Here is a 14,319-nt window from a genome sequence, read left to right on the forward strand (position 1 = left end):
ATTTTTGTAGAACAGGGAAAGTGTTCATTATTTCTTGTCTTAAGAGTAAATTTCCCTTGAGACATGAAGCCATAGTGATAAAATGGATTCTGGTCTCGCTAGAATCCAGCCTTGCTTAGATTTGTAAAAATCCATGGACTTTACAATATGGTTCTTTGTATTTACCCTTTTATAAATTGTGCTTTGGGGTAGCTATTTAAAGACAGAAAGAAGAAAGATTCTTTTCAGAAACAGAGTATAATTGTTTTCCACTTTTTCATATTCCATTTCGTGTTTCCAGTTTTTTTTCCTTTCCTAGTTATAACCAAAACTTTATTAAATACAGTAAGTCTGAATTGCATTCTGTCTGTCAAATGTAACTAAGTACTTAGCTAAAAGACCTTGACTTCTTGGAAAACTTACGTATACATTTAGTGGACATCAAAAAGACTTATTTTTTTTCAGTCACATAGATTTTGTTTTAATGACTAGGAGGTAATGTGGGTGTCAGTAGTATCTGTAATTTTTATCAAAATTATTCAATTAGTAGTTACAGATGATGTTAACATGTGTGTTCACACCCTAGCACCTTGTTCAACAAAGACTATTGTGGTCTTTGGGGCTCATTGGAATTTCAGAAACAGCTGTATTTTGACCAAAGTGTAAATCCTACAATTAACGTTTTTAAGTTCAACAAACAGTATTTTGAAACCTTTGCCATCACTAACAAGGAAAGGGGCCCCCATTTAAATACACATTAGACAGACGATGAAGGATCTGGGTAGCACTGAAAGCTTTTCAGCTTCCATATACGATCTACTCATGCTATGTTTATAATGTATTTAAATAAAAGTTTTCTCTGAAAAAAAAATGCACATTAATCTGAGAACAGCAATGTCACCAGGGACAATTCCGTAATTAAGAGTGCATACATGTGCCAGGTACTCTGCTAAGATGCCACAGCTCTTGTTTTCAAAGGAGCTCACAATTCAGTGGTCTAGAAAGATGTGGGGGAAAAGGTACTGGAGTGTAATGGGTTTTGAGAGTTTGTTTAAAAAAAAAATTACCATGGAAACCAGAGATGGGAGTAACTGATTTCCAGTGTCATGCAGCCTGAGTCACTGATGATGGATGGGCCTCAGTCCACTGGGAGTCACCACCCATAGACCCAGGTCTGCCTCTCTCTGGTGGCCATGTCTGGGGCAAATGACTTACACTTTCTTAGTGGCCCCCTTATCTCCTTATTGATCACGGTCCGTACCTACCTCATCTGGGTATTGCACAGATTCAGCGATATAGATAGAATATGTAAATTGTACTGCAAACAGAGCAGTTGACAAAAAGATTAATTTTTCTTAACATAAATAATAAAGGTATGTAGGTTTAGTGGGTTTCCCTGGTGGCTCAGTGGTAAAGAATCCACCTGCTAAGCAGGAGACGAATTCAATCCCTTGGTGGGGAAGACCTCTTCCCCCTGGAGAAGAAAATGGCAACCCACTCCAGTATTCTTGCCTGTGAAATCCCATGGACAGAGGAGCCTGGCTGACAGTCAGACAACTTAGCAACTAAATAGCAACAATAATACAGGTTAAATAGGTTAATTCATATACTGTTTAATATTTGCAATAATTTAGAAATAGGTCAAGCTGAAATTTATTCTTGTATTTTTACCTGGAACATTCTTTTATCATTTGTTATTTTTACTGCAACTTGAGTTTACATACCCTGAGTTGTTGTTATCAATTGATTCATCATAAACCTATTTCATATAGCTCTATATATAGCATTCATTCTTGAGTGGGTTTTTTTTTTCTTTCTTTCTGTTAATGATCTTTGGTTTAAAAAGGCCTTTCCTACCAAGGTAAATGAAACCTCGTGACCTGGCCTTGAAAAAAAACATTGAGAAAATAATCCCTCATAATTCCAGCCTACTCAGCATCAGAGCAGAAACCAGAAAGTATTCCATCTCACTCCCTGATAAAAGAACAGATATAAATCCTTGATAAGTTAATGACTTCAAACTCCGTGAAACCAGAGTAAAAGCTCTTTGACCACAGTGCTTCTCTGCAGTTAAGTCCTTTTCATTGAGTCAAGTTCTTGCTTTTTTTTTTTTCAAGTTACTAAATATGAGTCAAAATCATGAATTATGGTCAGGATATTTGATCCAGCCAAGTCTTAAAGTATCTTGTCCCCACCCTCACCCCACTCCCTTCCTGGGGGCTGGTTAACCAGTGTGGAAGATCAAATGAGATTGCTCCATTCATCTGTTTGTGCCAAGAAAGCGGTGCTTTTTGAAGGCTTTCGATGGCACTTGGGTCCTGGCTAGGAACCACCATCAGGTCGCACAGGCCTGAGCAGAAGCTGTGTTTCGTTCCCCTACGCAACAGGGGTGTATGTAATTCTGCACTACAGGGCTCAGGTCCAGATTTAAGCCTGTTTTGGCATGGGCCTTGGGAATACACGTGGAATAGGGAAAGTCCTTTGAGGAAATATATGAGAAAAAAAAATCAATGGATATGAAAGATTGGCAACAGGGTGGGTAAGATATTTTCTTTTTTAAAAAATTATTTTAATTGGAGGCTAATTATGTTACAATATTGTAGTGGTTTTTGGCATACATTGACATGAACAGCCATGGGTGTACATGTGTCCCCCATCCTGAACCCCCCTCCCACCTCCCTCCCATCCCATCCCTCAGCATTGTTCCAGTGCACCGGCTTTGAGTGCCGTTTCATGCGTCAAACTTGGACTGGTGATCTATTTCACATATGGTAATATACATGTTTCAATGCTATTCTCTCAAATCATCCCACCCTCCCAGAGTCCAAAAGTCTGTTCTTTATATCTGTGTCTCTTTTGCTGTCTCGCATATAGGATCATCATTACCATCTTTCTAAATTCCATATATATGCATTAATATACTGTATTGGTGTTTTTCTTTCTGACTTACTTCACTCTGTATAATAGGCTCCAGTTTCCAGATATTTTCTTAATGAGCACAAGATTCTTAAACTTAACTATAACATAAAGGCAATTTTGGAAATGTGTCTTTAGTGGGTAAGAATTTTGACAGTCCTTTATTCTTCTCCATGTATTTGTGTATATGCGCATACACATAGTCTTCGGGTAGTCTTCCTAACCCTTATTTTTAGGAAGCCCCTTACAGTTATAGGCTTCTAAAAAAAAAAAAAATCCACATATTCTACCAACATGTTTTAAATGCCTCTTTGGTAGAAGTCAGAAGTTGAGAAATAAGTTTATATAAATTTGGTATATTTTCTTCTGATCCAATTTTTTCTTTAACTTTAGCACACATAGAGAACACATATACATACTATTGGACATAAATTTTTACATTATATGTACAGTCTGAACACAACTTTTTAAAAAACTCAACAATGTTTTTGAATTCTGCTGCTGCTGCTGCTGCTGCTTTTAAGTCACTTCAGTCGTGTCCGACTCTTTGCAACCCCATGGACTGCAGCCCACCAGGCTCCTCTGTCCATGGGATTTTCCAGGCAAGAGTACTGGAGTGGGGTGCCATAGCATTGCTTAAACACATAGATTTGTTTTGCTTGTTTTTTTAAGATGGTGTGTTTAAATATTCCATCATATAAAATACATTTTATGCATCTACTACTCCCTTACTAATTGGCGTTTAACTTGATTCCAACTTTCAGTATTATAAATAATGCTGTGTGAACATCCTTTTACTGGGGTCTCTTGGGGATTGGGTCTCTAGGGCAGATGCCCCATAGTGGGCCAGAGAGCGAGGACATATTCCTTTTTCTTGGTACTGTGAGGTTTTCCTTAGAATGGCTGCATTCATTCATTCTCCCATCAACAGTTGATGAAAATACCTATTTCTTCAGTTCAGCTATATTGGATATTGTCATGTGTTGCGTGTTTTTTTTTTTTTTTTGCCAGCCTGATGATTGAAAATATTGTTTCATGTTTACACTTTTAATTTGAGTCCCATTCTGCAGCTGTGATATGTCATAACACAATGAAACTGCTAAAATCAGATGCATGAAAGAAAAACATACACTCAAGAGCTTATGTTATATTGCATTATTTCCAAATGTAAAAGGAATTGTCATTTGGATAAAAAGATTAAACTGACTAATTCTCTGGACAAACATTTATTAAGCATTTCATACTAGGCACTAGGATTACAGAGATAAACAGATTATGGACTGACATCAGTCAGGGGCTCCAGTAGAGGAAAGAGGTACTTCAACCAGTAATTTCTGCATAGAGGAAGGAGAAAATCACTTTAATTCTCTTGATGGTGGGGATTGCATGTTAGAAAGACATCAATTTTAAAAGGCGGTAAATGCCTCATTAAATGTTTTAAAAAGATTTTCACACCTTTACTCTTCACCTGGGCACTACGTGACATAAATAGTCCACGACAGAACACCCCTAGGAGTCGCAGTGAGCTGTAGAAAGACTCACAGATGAGAACTTGTTCCCTAACCCCCATGGGAACACATGTGGGTTATCTGTGCTCAGCATACCCCCTCTACCAGCGATGAACGGTTTCTCAGCACGTGGCATGTACTTAGCACCACTCTAGGTGCAGAGGGGCACACACATACCGAGATGTGGGCGACATGGTTCCTGCTCATCAGAAGCTCAGAATCCAGGTGGGGAGACAAGGCAGTTTATATTGAATGACACTTTCATACTAACTCAGGAAAAGGAACTAAACCAAATTCAAATGATGCTTCCATATGACCCACAGACAATGGATAGGAAACTTAAGAGAAATGTCTTAGAGGGAAGCAGCGGGTAGAATGATAAATTGTCCCAGGTACTGGGTTATGGTGTAGAAGAATAAATAATAAAATTGCATTCATTATGCTCTCAATCCACAGCCCTGCACATAGTAGGTATGTAATACACTCAACATCTTTTTTGGATTGAGAGCATGTTATTAGTGACGGGGGCTCAGTTACTAACACAAATATGTCAAGAAAAATCAGTCTTTTTATTTTTGTTTTTTTAGGTCAAGAAGTGGTTTTCAAGTGCCTTGGGGAAGGAATTCTTGAAAAAGCCTTTCAGGGGTATAATGCTTGCATTTTTGCATATGGACAGACAGGTAAGTAGCTGCTTTTCTTTACAGTCAGTGATATTAAATGTGCATTTCTTAAAACATAGAAATAGAAAACACTTTGGGAAGCTGTAGAAAAATGCTTCTGACTTCACAGGTTTAGCTGAATTAAATGATCAAAAGTAATCTTTTTGAAGGTTCAACAGTTGTGGAATGAAGTAATTTAAGTGTTAGCATGCTAGTTTCAAACTATTAAGTGTCATTTTCCTAAATTATAGTTTTAACCTGTATTTGAGCTAGGAAAATAATTACCAGTTTCTTAGTACAAATGTTATAGTGAAAAACTGTAGAAAAACTCTTAGTATCTATCATCCTATACGGAGGACTTCACCAGGATATAGAAGTGATGATAGGTTATTAAACAAAACTAGACTAGTAGTTCAGAAATTACACTGTGAGCCACCCATTATTTCAACTATAAAGTTGGAATAAGTTAATTAAATGATAACAATACTGTGTATTGTCATGTCATGGGGACATCAAGGAGAATATATAGCAAAGCACTTTCAAAAGTGTGAAATATTTTGTGGGTCAAATATGTTAATGTTACTTGATGTATAGTTGACTATTTATGCACTTTTTAAAAACTTTCTGTCATATATTGGAGTATAGTTGATTAACAGTGTTAGTTTCAGGTGTCCAGCCAAATGATTGTTATACATGTTTAGGCTGTTACATAATCTCAAACAGAGTTCCCTCTACTATACTGTAGTTCCTTTTTACTATATAGACTTTTAAGGATTACATATTGGTAGTGCTTCCATTAGTACGCATCCATCTGTAAAGGAGGTACCCTCCGGGTCTCACAGTAAAAGTCAGACTGGCAGTCAGGAGCGTAATAGAAAGAATAGTAACTCTGGTGTCCGAGGGCCTGGCTCTGGGGGCCAGATTGTCTGCTTCTGCTGTGTGACCTTGGCCGATGTGTAGGACACACTTGTACGTTTGAAGCGTTACACGTCGCCTCCTCTTCCATCCTCCTCTCTTTCTGCTCACCTTTCTTCAGGCTCAGGAAAATCCTTCTCCATGATGGGCAATGCTGAGCAGCGAGGCCTCATCCCAAGGCTCTGCTGTGCTTTATTTCAAAGGATCTCTCTGGAGCAGAATGAGTCACAGACATTTAAAGTGGAAGTATCCTATATGGAAATTTATAATGAGAAAGTCCGGGACCTGTTAGACCCCAAAGGGTAAGTTAGTGGTTGACATGAACCTTGTAATGGGGGTAGTAGTTCTAAATGATCCTGAAGTTAAAGTTGCAAGTGAATTTATGTGTTTGAAGCCCTCGGTCACCACTCCCGTTTCAGTTCGTTTACTGAGAGATCATCAGCTTCTTAAAGCCTGTCGGTATACCCAGGATTCATAGTTTATCCTACGCTCATGTATAAAGTTGCTTACCTATGCCATTTAGATGACTGTTGATACTGTTTTGGTATTTTTGCCAATATGGTTTAGTCATATTTATTTGTTGAGTTAAGAATGACACAGTGGTCTTTCCATCTGCTCTAATTGGAGGTAAAGCGGTTGAAGGTTTTGAGCGACCTGGCCTAGACAAGCCATTCTCTTCTGGGAATGTACATTGGAATCACTCGGAGGCTTTTTAATGCAATACTGGCCTGAGCCCCTCCCTTAGGGCTGATGATTCATTCAGTAGACCCAGGAGGAAACCCAGGCATCTGTATTTTTTAAAAGCTAGGTGATAAAAACCAGATGAGTTTGATTCATAGAGGAAGGAAAGGGCCATTTACCTTTTAATTAAAATTTTTATTGATTTAAGAATAATATATATAAAATTTAGAAAGTAGGTAAAGTGTAAGAAGAAATAAAAATGGCCTATAATCCCATCACTCAAAAATAACTGCTGTTAACACTTTATGCATTTTGGTGTCTCAGATCTATGGAGTAGGTATGTAGTGTGTGTGTTGAGGTTCTTCTCTGAATACAATTCAGTAGCCTGAATTTTTTATATAATATGATGAATGCTTTCTCATGTTATTAAAAGTATTTTAAAAATGCATTCAGCAGCTGTATAATCAAGGGTATAATCAGAGGTATAAGATAAAAATTATGGATGGCAAGGAAGTGACCCAGTCATCAGAAATGTTTTTACTTTTAGCTAATAACTGTGTAATGCATATGAAAGAACATTTATAATACATGTAAGATATAAAGAATAATAAATGACTGTTCTGCTTACCATTTGGCTTAATAAATGGAATGTTTTTATGTTGCTCATTATCTTCCTTCTCTTTAAGAGTCTATGCATAATTTTGCACAGTTTTTACCTGTACATGGCTTCATAATACATGTGTCTTTTGATGACTTGCTACGTTCCCCCTCAATGATTTGTTTGTTCTGATGTATGAAGTAGTAATTCATTAATTTTTACTGCTCTTTGGTATTCCATTGTATGAGATACCATAATTTATTTATTCTATCTCCTCTTGTTCCTGTGGTTTCCATTTTTTACCACAACTGTCCTTCTCTGAGCATTCCTGTACATTCCTCCTGGTGTGCAAATGCAGGAGTTTCTAGGGAATGCATCCAGGAGTGGAATTGTGGGTCACAAGCTGTGGAACCTTCAGCCTTGGTATTGCAAAACTGTTCCCCAAAATAGTTGTACCAATTTACACTCCCCCCAGTGGTGTACAAGAATCCCAAATGTTAGACACCATCAGAAGGACTTAATATTGTGCTTGATTTACTTTTTCTTGCCCACGAATAGCGATGATCTCTGATTATGCGAACAGAGTGAGCCAGGTTCTGGAGGCATGGGCAGCTAGGCGGCTCTCTTGAAATTGTGCACTTGGTCTGCCCTTGTTTTGAATACAACAGAATTGCTCATTGTCATATTGCATTCTTCAAGCTTAAAATAAAGTTAGTAAAACCTGCTTTATGGAGTTGTGAGATTAAGATTGAGAAATTTTTAGGGAGCAAGGCCTAGATTTAGGGATGTGCTCATTGTCAGTTTCTTCTTTCCACACTTGAGTGATGCTAGGCATTGACTCTTGATTTGAAAAAGTGATCAGTATCTGATGCCATGAAATATGTGACATAATGCAATATGGCCATAAAATATATTATATAGTTTTACTTTTCATCTCAGTTGTCTGTTGATAAGCTCTTCAAGTGGGTCCCAAACCAGGTTTGCCATTTAAAAATTCAAGAGTCCTAAATCTTGACCAGCAGAGCCAGTTCTCAATATAGGATAAATATCAGTAACTACAAACAACTGCTATCCTGTAACATCACTTTTTGTATAAAATGGTCAGCACAGATCAGCATAAATCAATGCTCCTAATATGAAAGGGTAACTTAAAAGCAAAACATTTTAATATTGTTCAATTCTTGCTTAAAACTGTGAGACATTACTTATTGAGAATATGCTTACTTATAAAACAGCCTGAAGGTTAAATTCATTTCTGTTTGTTCTTTGCTTCGCTCCCCTCTCCCCACTCCCTGTGAAATTAAAGTTCATCTACTAAAACAAGTCAGGCTAACCTAGTATTCTGTGTGCTGGTTGTTTAGTTTGGGAGTAGAGATAGAATTTTTAAAATAGTATGTTACTTTAAATAGAAATCAGAGTATAAAAGACACTCCTCATAAGGCATGCTGTTTTGCTAATCCAAGTAAAGTAGCTTTTAGAATAGTTTTTGATCATTAAAAGAAAAATTCTTTTGAAATTGCAATCTTAATTTCTGAGTACTTTTGCAAGTACTTTTTTTTAGAGAGAAAAGCTGCAGGTTGGGTATGATTCATTCATTCCTTTTTCTTTTCTCTTGAAGGAGTAGACAGTCTCTTAAAGTTCGAGAGCATAAAGTTTTGGGACCATATGTAGATGGTTTATCCCAACTGGCTGTCACTAGTTTTGAGGTAAGTGTCATTAAAAAAAAAAAAAAGACATTAAAAGCTGACAGTAAATTGAAGTGTATAGATCATGTTCAATATATTTTTATGTGAATGCTTTATAGCATATTATTACAATTCATGGTCTCAGAAACCCAGTATCAACCACCCCAAACAGAAAATAAAGGCTTTTAATCACAGTCTCTTCAAGCCGCTTGGTTTTGAAGGGTTTGCAGTGTTGCCAGGAGGCCCAGCATCCTGAGGTTGCTGAATATTTTCATGAATAACACTCTATTGAAACTCTTCTCCCTGAGGTTGCCAGTGATGTCCTTCTGGACAGATGTAAACACTATTTGGTAGTTATTTCAACCCTTTCTCTTTGACAGTGTCTCCAATCGTAGTTTGCATTACTTTTCACTCTTCTGATTCTTCTGTTTTTCTGAATTGATCTCCCTCTGTTGACTGATCTGTTTCTTTTTCCTACTTCTTGACTTCTGTGCTTTCTCACATATTGGCTTGATATTTTGTCTGTATTTTTATTGTCATTGCTTTGGGAATCCCATAAAAGAAAGCACTATCTGTTACCAAAGAATGCCGATAAATAAATGAGTAAACACATCCATCTACTTAGAAGCGCCATCTCTGTGTTAATTGTCCCTACATCACTTCAGACTCAGTAGAACTAAAATTAATCTACGAGGTAACTCTCTTCAGCCATTTAAATGTAGATAGTTTTAGTACTGCTTAAATCAGAAATAAAGGGCAGTTATCACTCCGTCATCAGTGAGATCCGGAAATCAACAAAGACGCCTCTGGCGGGAAAGTGCAAAGTCAGCCCTTTGCTTAGGTGCCTGGCTCAGCGTCACTGGGGGCAGTGACCGTTTCCTCCTGTCACTTATTAGTAAGAGCTGGGACATCCGTGATTTGTATCCAGTTCTGCCTCTTATTGGGCTCTCCAAGTGGCTCAGTGGTAAAGGATCCGCCTGCCAAGCAGAAGATGTGGGTTCCATCCCTGGGTCAGGAAGATCCCCTGGAGAAGGAAATGGCAACCCACTCCAGTATTCTTACCTGGGAAATCGTATGGACTGAGAAGCCTGGTGGGCTACAGTCCATAGGATCACAAAAGAGTCAGACATGACTTAGCAACTAAAAAGCAAACAACCGCCTCTTATTAGATGTGGGAAGAGTTATTTGACTTCCATGAACTTCAGTGTCCTATGTGTATAATCAGGTAAATACTTCTTTTGTAATATTCGTCAAACATTGTTTAAGAGTCCTAGGTTCCGGGTGTTCTCAAGCAAGTTGTATAGAGTTGAATAAGGAAAATTCCCTGTCCCGGGAGAGCCATGGCATTGGAAATTCACTGAGTGAAAATGTTAGTCATGCAGTCATGTCCAGCTGCTTGCAGCCCCATGGACTGTAGCCCGCCAGCCTCCTCTGATCATGAGATTCTCCAGGCAAGAATACTGGAGTGGGTTGCCGTTCCCTTCTCTAAGGGATCTTCCCAACCCAGGGACTGAACCCAAGACTCCTGCATTGCAGGCAGATTCTTTACCATCTGAACCACCAGGGAAGCCCCTTGTTGGAGAAGGGAGGTTACTAATCATACAGGAGAGAGCTGTGCGAGAGAGTCAGAATAAAATAAAGTCATCATTGCTATTGAGTATCTGAGCACAGTAAATGTTAGCTCTTTTCTCCTCAGGAACTTGCAGAGGGAAAAATAGGTACTCAACAGAGAAGAAGACAGTTGCGGTTTGGAAGGAATGGGTGAAACATTTCATCCACTAGAAAGCGCTGAGGGAGTGGGAGTTTGAGCTGGGCTCTGTGGAAGAGAGGTGGGAGGTTTACATGCAAGGGTCGTGATGGAATGCATCATAATGAGTACATCCACGGGTGGGCAGGACGCTGTTCTGAGGGGCTTTTCGCTCATAATATTTTTCTTGTGCCTGCCTCTAGGACATTGAGTCATTGATGTCTGAGGGAAACAAATCTCGGACGGTAGCTGCGACCAACATGAATGAAGAAAGCAGCCGCTCCCATGCAGTGTTCAACATCGTCATCACGCAGACGCTGTACGACCTGCAGTCTGGGGTGAGCCATCGGGTAGAACTTTGGGTGACGGTGAAGGGACTCACAGTATCTGCCTGGGTGAACTGCTCCATGGTTGGATTCGGTTCCCAAGAACGTTAAGCCAGCTCTTCTGGTTACTAGAGCAGCTACTCTGCTTACATCATGTAATTTGTTAGGTCTTACTTTATATATGTAGGGCTTCCCTGATGGCTCTTTGGTAAGGAACCCACCTGCCAATGCAGGAGATGTGGGTTCGATCCCTGGGTCGAGGAGGTCCTGGAGAAAGAAATGGCAACCCACTCGAGTATTCTTGCCTGGGAAATCCCATGGACAGAGGAGCCTGGTGGGCTGTAGTCCATGGGGTCGCAAAAGGGTCAGACTCAGCGACTAAACAGAGCAACAACTTTATATATAAGGTTAAAAATCTGGAATCCTTGTATAAACTCTCTAAAGACATGATGCTTTCACCATACCACTTTAATATGTATCTTTCCATAGTGAAATTCCCCTAGAAACAGCTGGGTTTACCTCACAGTCATTAAAGAATATGAAAGAGGAAACCACGACATTCAGCCTAAAGATAGCCTTTAAAAAAAAAAGTGAGATATTTGACCTGAATGTGCAGGAATCCTCACGTCTTGGAATGTACTCATAGACGCATAAAAGCTTTCTGAATATATTCTGAAAAGGCCAATGCACTTGCTATCCAGCTATAGAACAGAATCCCAGGCTGCCACACCAACTTTAATTTTTACCCTAAAGCTGCTAGTCCAAAGAACTCTTCTTACCATTTAAGATCTTCTCAAGTTTGCCTCCTTAAAGCAAGATGGCTTCAGTGGTGGTGCTGACATCTACGCAGGTGTCGGTGTGGTTTCTGCACTCACGTGTGTCTGTTGTTTCTCTCTCGTCTCCCACAACTAGAACTCAGGGGAGAAGGTGAGCAAGGTGAGCTTGGTGGACCTGGCGGGCAGCGAGAGAGTGTCTAAAACTGGAGCTGCGGGAGAGCGCCTGAAAGAAGGCAGCAACATTAACAAGTAAGGGGCCTGTGCGATTCCCACGGTAAACCCCAGCATCCCACCAGCTTCCTGTGTGTCTGGGCAACTGGTCCCCTTATCAGGGGTCAGATGGCTCTGATCACAGGTGATTCAGAGTGTGTAGCTTTACTGAACTGGGTTAAAGAAAAACATCAGCCTGCCTCTGTTGAGATGCATGAGGTTTATTTAAGTGAAACAGCACGAGGCAGCCGGGCTCCAACATTGTCCATACAAACGCTCAGAATATCATTGTATAATGTAATTTCTCTTAGGTCAATGCAAGTCACAGTTTTATATCAAATCATATCTTGGATCTAACTCTAGGAGCTTATTCTAAAGAGAAAATCTACTTCAAATCCCTTCATAAGGCTAATACTTGTCTTCTCTTGGTGGCTCAGTGGTAAAAGAATCCACCTGCCAATGCAGGAGATGCAGGTTCAATCCCTGGATTGGGAAAATCCCCTGAAGAAGGAAATGGCAACCCACTCCAGTATTCTTGCCTGGGAAATCCCATGGACAGAGGAACCTGGTGGGCTACAGTCCGTGGGATTCCAAAAGAGTTGGACACGACTTAGCAACTAAACAACAAAAACAATAACTTCCCCCCAAAAGTAACAGTTATAGAGTAACTGCCATCCTGAAATCTCATTAGTTGGCTTGAGTGCCTGTAGCGTGCCCAGGGATGTGGTGAAGGCTGAAGGAGAGCGGAGGGGTACAAGGTGTGTAGGAGCTGGCCCAGTGGACAAGGAGGTGAAGGTTTTCCACCTGGAAGATACAGCAAAGGCGCAGATGAAGGATTTGCTTTTTATTTTTTTTTAATTATTTATTTGTTTGCATTGGTCTTAGTTGTAGCATGTAGCATCTTAGTTCTCCCGGCCAGGGATCGAACCCACGTCCCCTGCATTGGAAGGTGGACTGGTTCTTTGGGACGTGCTACCCAAGGATGCCCCTGATAAGCCAGAGACGTCTGTCTTCCCCAGCATGAGAGGGAGCGGAGTTTGCCCTTTTAGGGGTGTGTACTTGAGCAGGACTGCCTGGGTTCATTCCTGCCTCTCCTCCACTTACTAGACACATATGTATCCTGGGCGAGTGAATGTACCTCTGTGTGCTTCATTTTTCTCATCTGTATAATGAGGACAATAACAGTATCTGCTTCATTGAGTTGTTGGGGATTAAATGCCCGGAATGTGCTTAGAACAAGCCTGACACATAGTATGCACTGAAGAAATATTAATGGCTCTAGCTATTATTTTTATAGCTTGTGTAAACAGCATAATCATTATTTCAGGTTCAGGAGAAAGAAACATGGTTTGTACTTGTATGTTTCTTTTGAGACATAATAAGTTGGGGTTTATATGTATACCGTGTAGCTGATTCACTTTGCCGTACAGCAGATACTGGCACGACATTGTAAAGCAGCTATACTCCAAGAAAAAATTAATGAAAAAGAAATAACTTGAGGTTTTGTTTAGGACAGAAGGCGACAAGAGGTAATAGATTCAGGAACATCTTTGTGCAGCTTGCATTGCAAAATGGCACTAACACATTATAATCTCACAGAAGTTTGCAAAAGTAGTGGTGAAATATCACCCCCTCTATCAAATGGACGTAGCTGTGCTCACTGCACAGGCCGCTGCTTGAGGGGGCCAACTCCCAGTCATTCTGTCTCTTGCTCTGATAACAAAGGATTTTGCTCTGCTGCATGACAAAGCATTGTAGGAGCCCAGACCGGCATACAGCTCTGCATTCTAAAAAAGGTGCAAGACAGGGAACTCTGCTCAGTGTTCTGTGCCAGCCTGGATGGGAGGGGAGCTTAGGGAAGAATGGATACGGGTGTAGGTGTGGCTGAGTCCCTTTGCTCTCCACCTGAAACTCTCACAGCATTGTTCATCGGCTATACTCCAATATAAAATTAAAAGTTTTAAACATACAGAAAAAAATAAAGAAATGAGAGCAAGCACCAGGATGGAGAAACAGAGATGGGGGTGTGAGGAAGCAGGCACCAAAGAAAAGATTGTCACCCCGCCTGGAGGTTTGTTTACTGGCGCTCAGCCACGCCAGCTCTTTGCCCGTGGCTGCGCCTGGGGAAACACGCTGAGAGTTCTCTGAATTCGTGGAAACTTAGAGTACGGCTGGCCTTGACGAGTAAGGATCACCAACTCCATTGACCTCTTACTGGATCCTAGGCACTGTACTGTGTACTCTGTATGTAATAATTCACCTGAGCCTCATGTCACCATTTTACAGACGAGGAAACCAAGGCAGAGAGCTGTTAAGTAA

General features: G+C 40.1%; 1 protein-coding gene across 10 annotated transcripts in view; it reads left to right on the forward strand.

Annotated features, from left to right (window-relative positions):
- Positions 1 to 14,319, forward strand: part of KIF13A (kinesin family member 13A) — a 202,824-nt gene that overhangs the window by 112,550 nt on the left and 75,955 nt on the right. For all 10 annotated transcript variants that reach the window (XM_070778345.1, XM_070778347.1, XM_070778348.1 and 7 more), the window contains exons 5-9: positions 4,991 to 5,083; positions 6,099 to 6,279; positions 8,875 to 8,962; positions 10,892 to 11,026; positions 11,927 to 12,039. In XM_070778345.1, the coding sequence (XP_070634446.1) occupies positions 4,991 to 5,083; positions 6,099 to 6,279; positions 8,875 to 8,962; positions 10,892 to 11,026; positions 11,927 to 12,039 (610 nt within the window). The remainder of the gene's footprint in view (positions 1 to 4,990; positions 5,084 to 6,098; positions 6,280 to 8,874; positions 8,963 to 10,891; positions 11,027 to 11,926; positions 12,040 to 14,319) is intronic.

Source organism: Bos indicus, chromosome 23, assembly GCF_029378745.1.
Source record: "Bos indicus isolate NIAB-ARS_2022 breed Sahiwal x Tharparkar chromosome 23, NIAB-ARS_B.indTharparkar_mat_pri_1.0, whole genome shotgun sequence".
In the NCBI taxonomy this organism is placed as follows: domain Eukaryota; kingdom Metazoa; phylum Chordata; class Mammalia; order Artiodactyla; family Bovidae; genus Bos; species Bos indicus.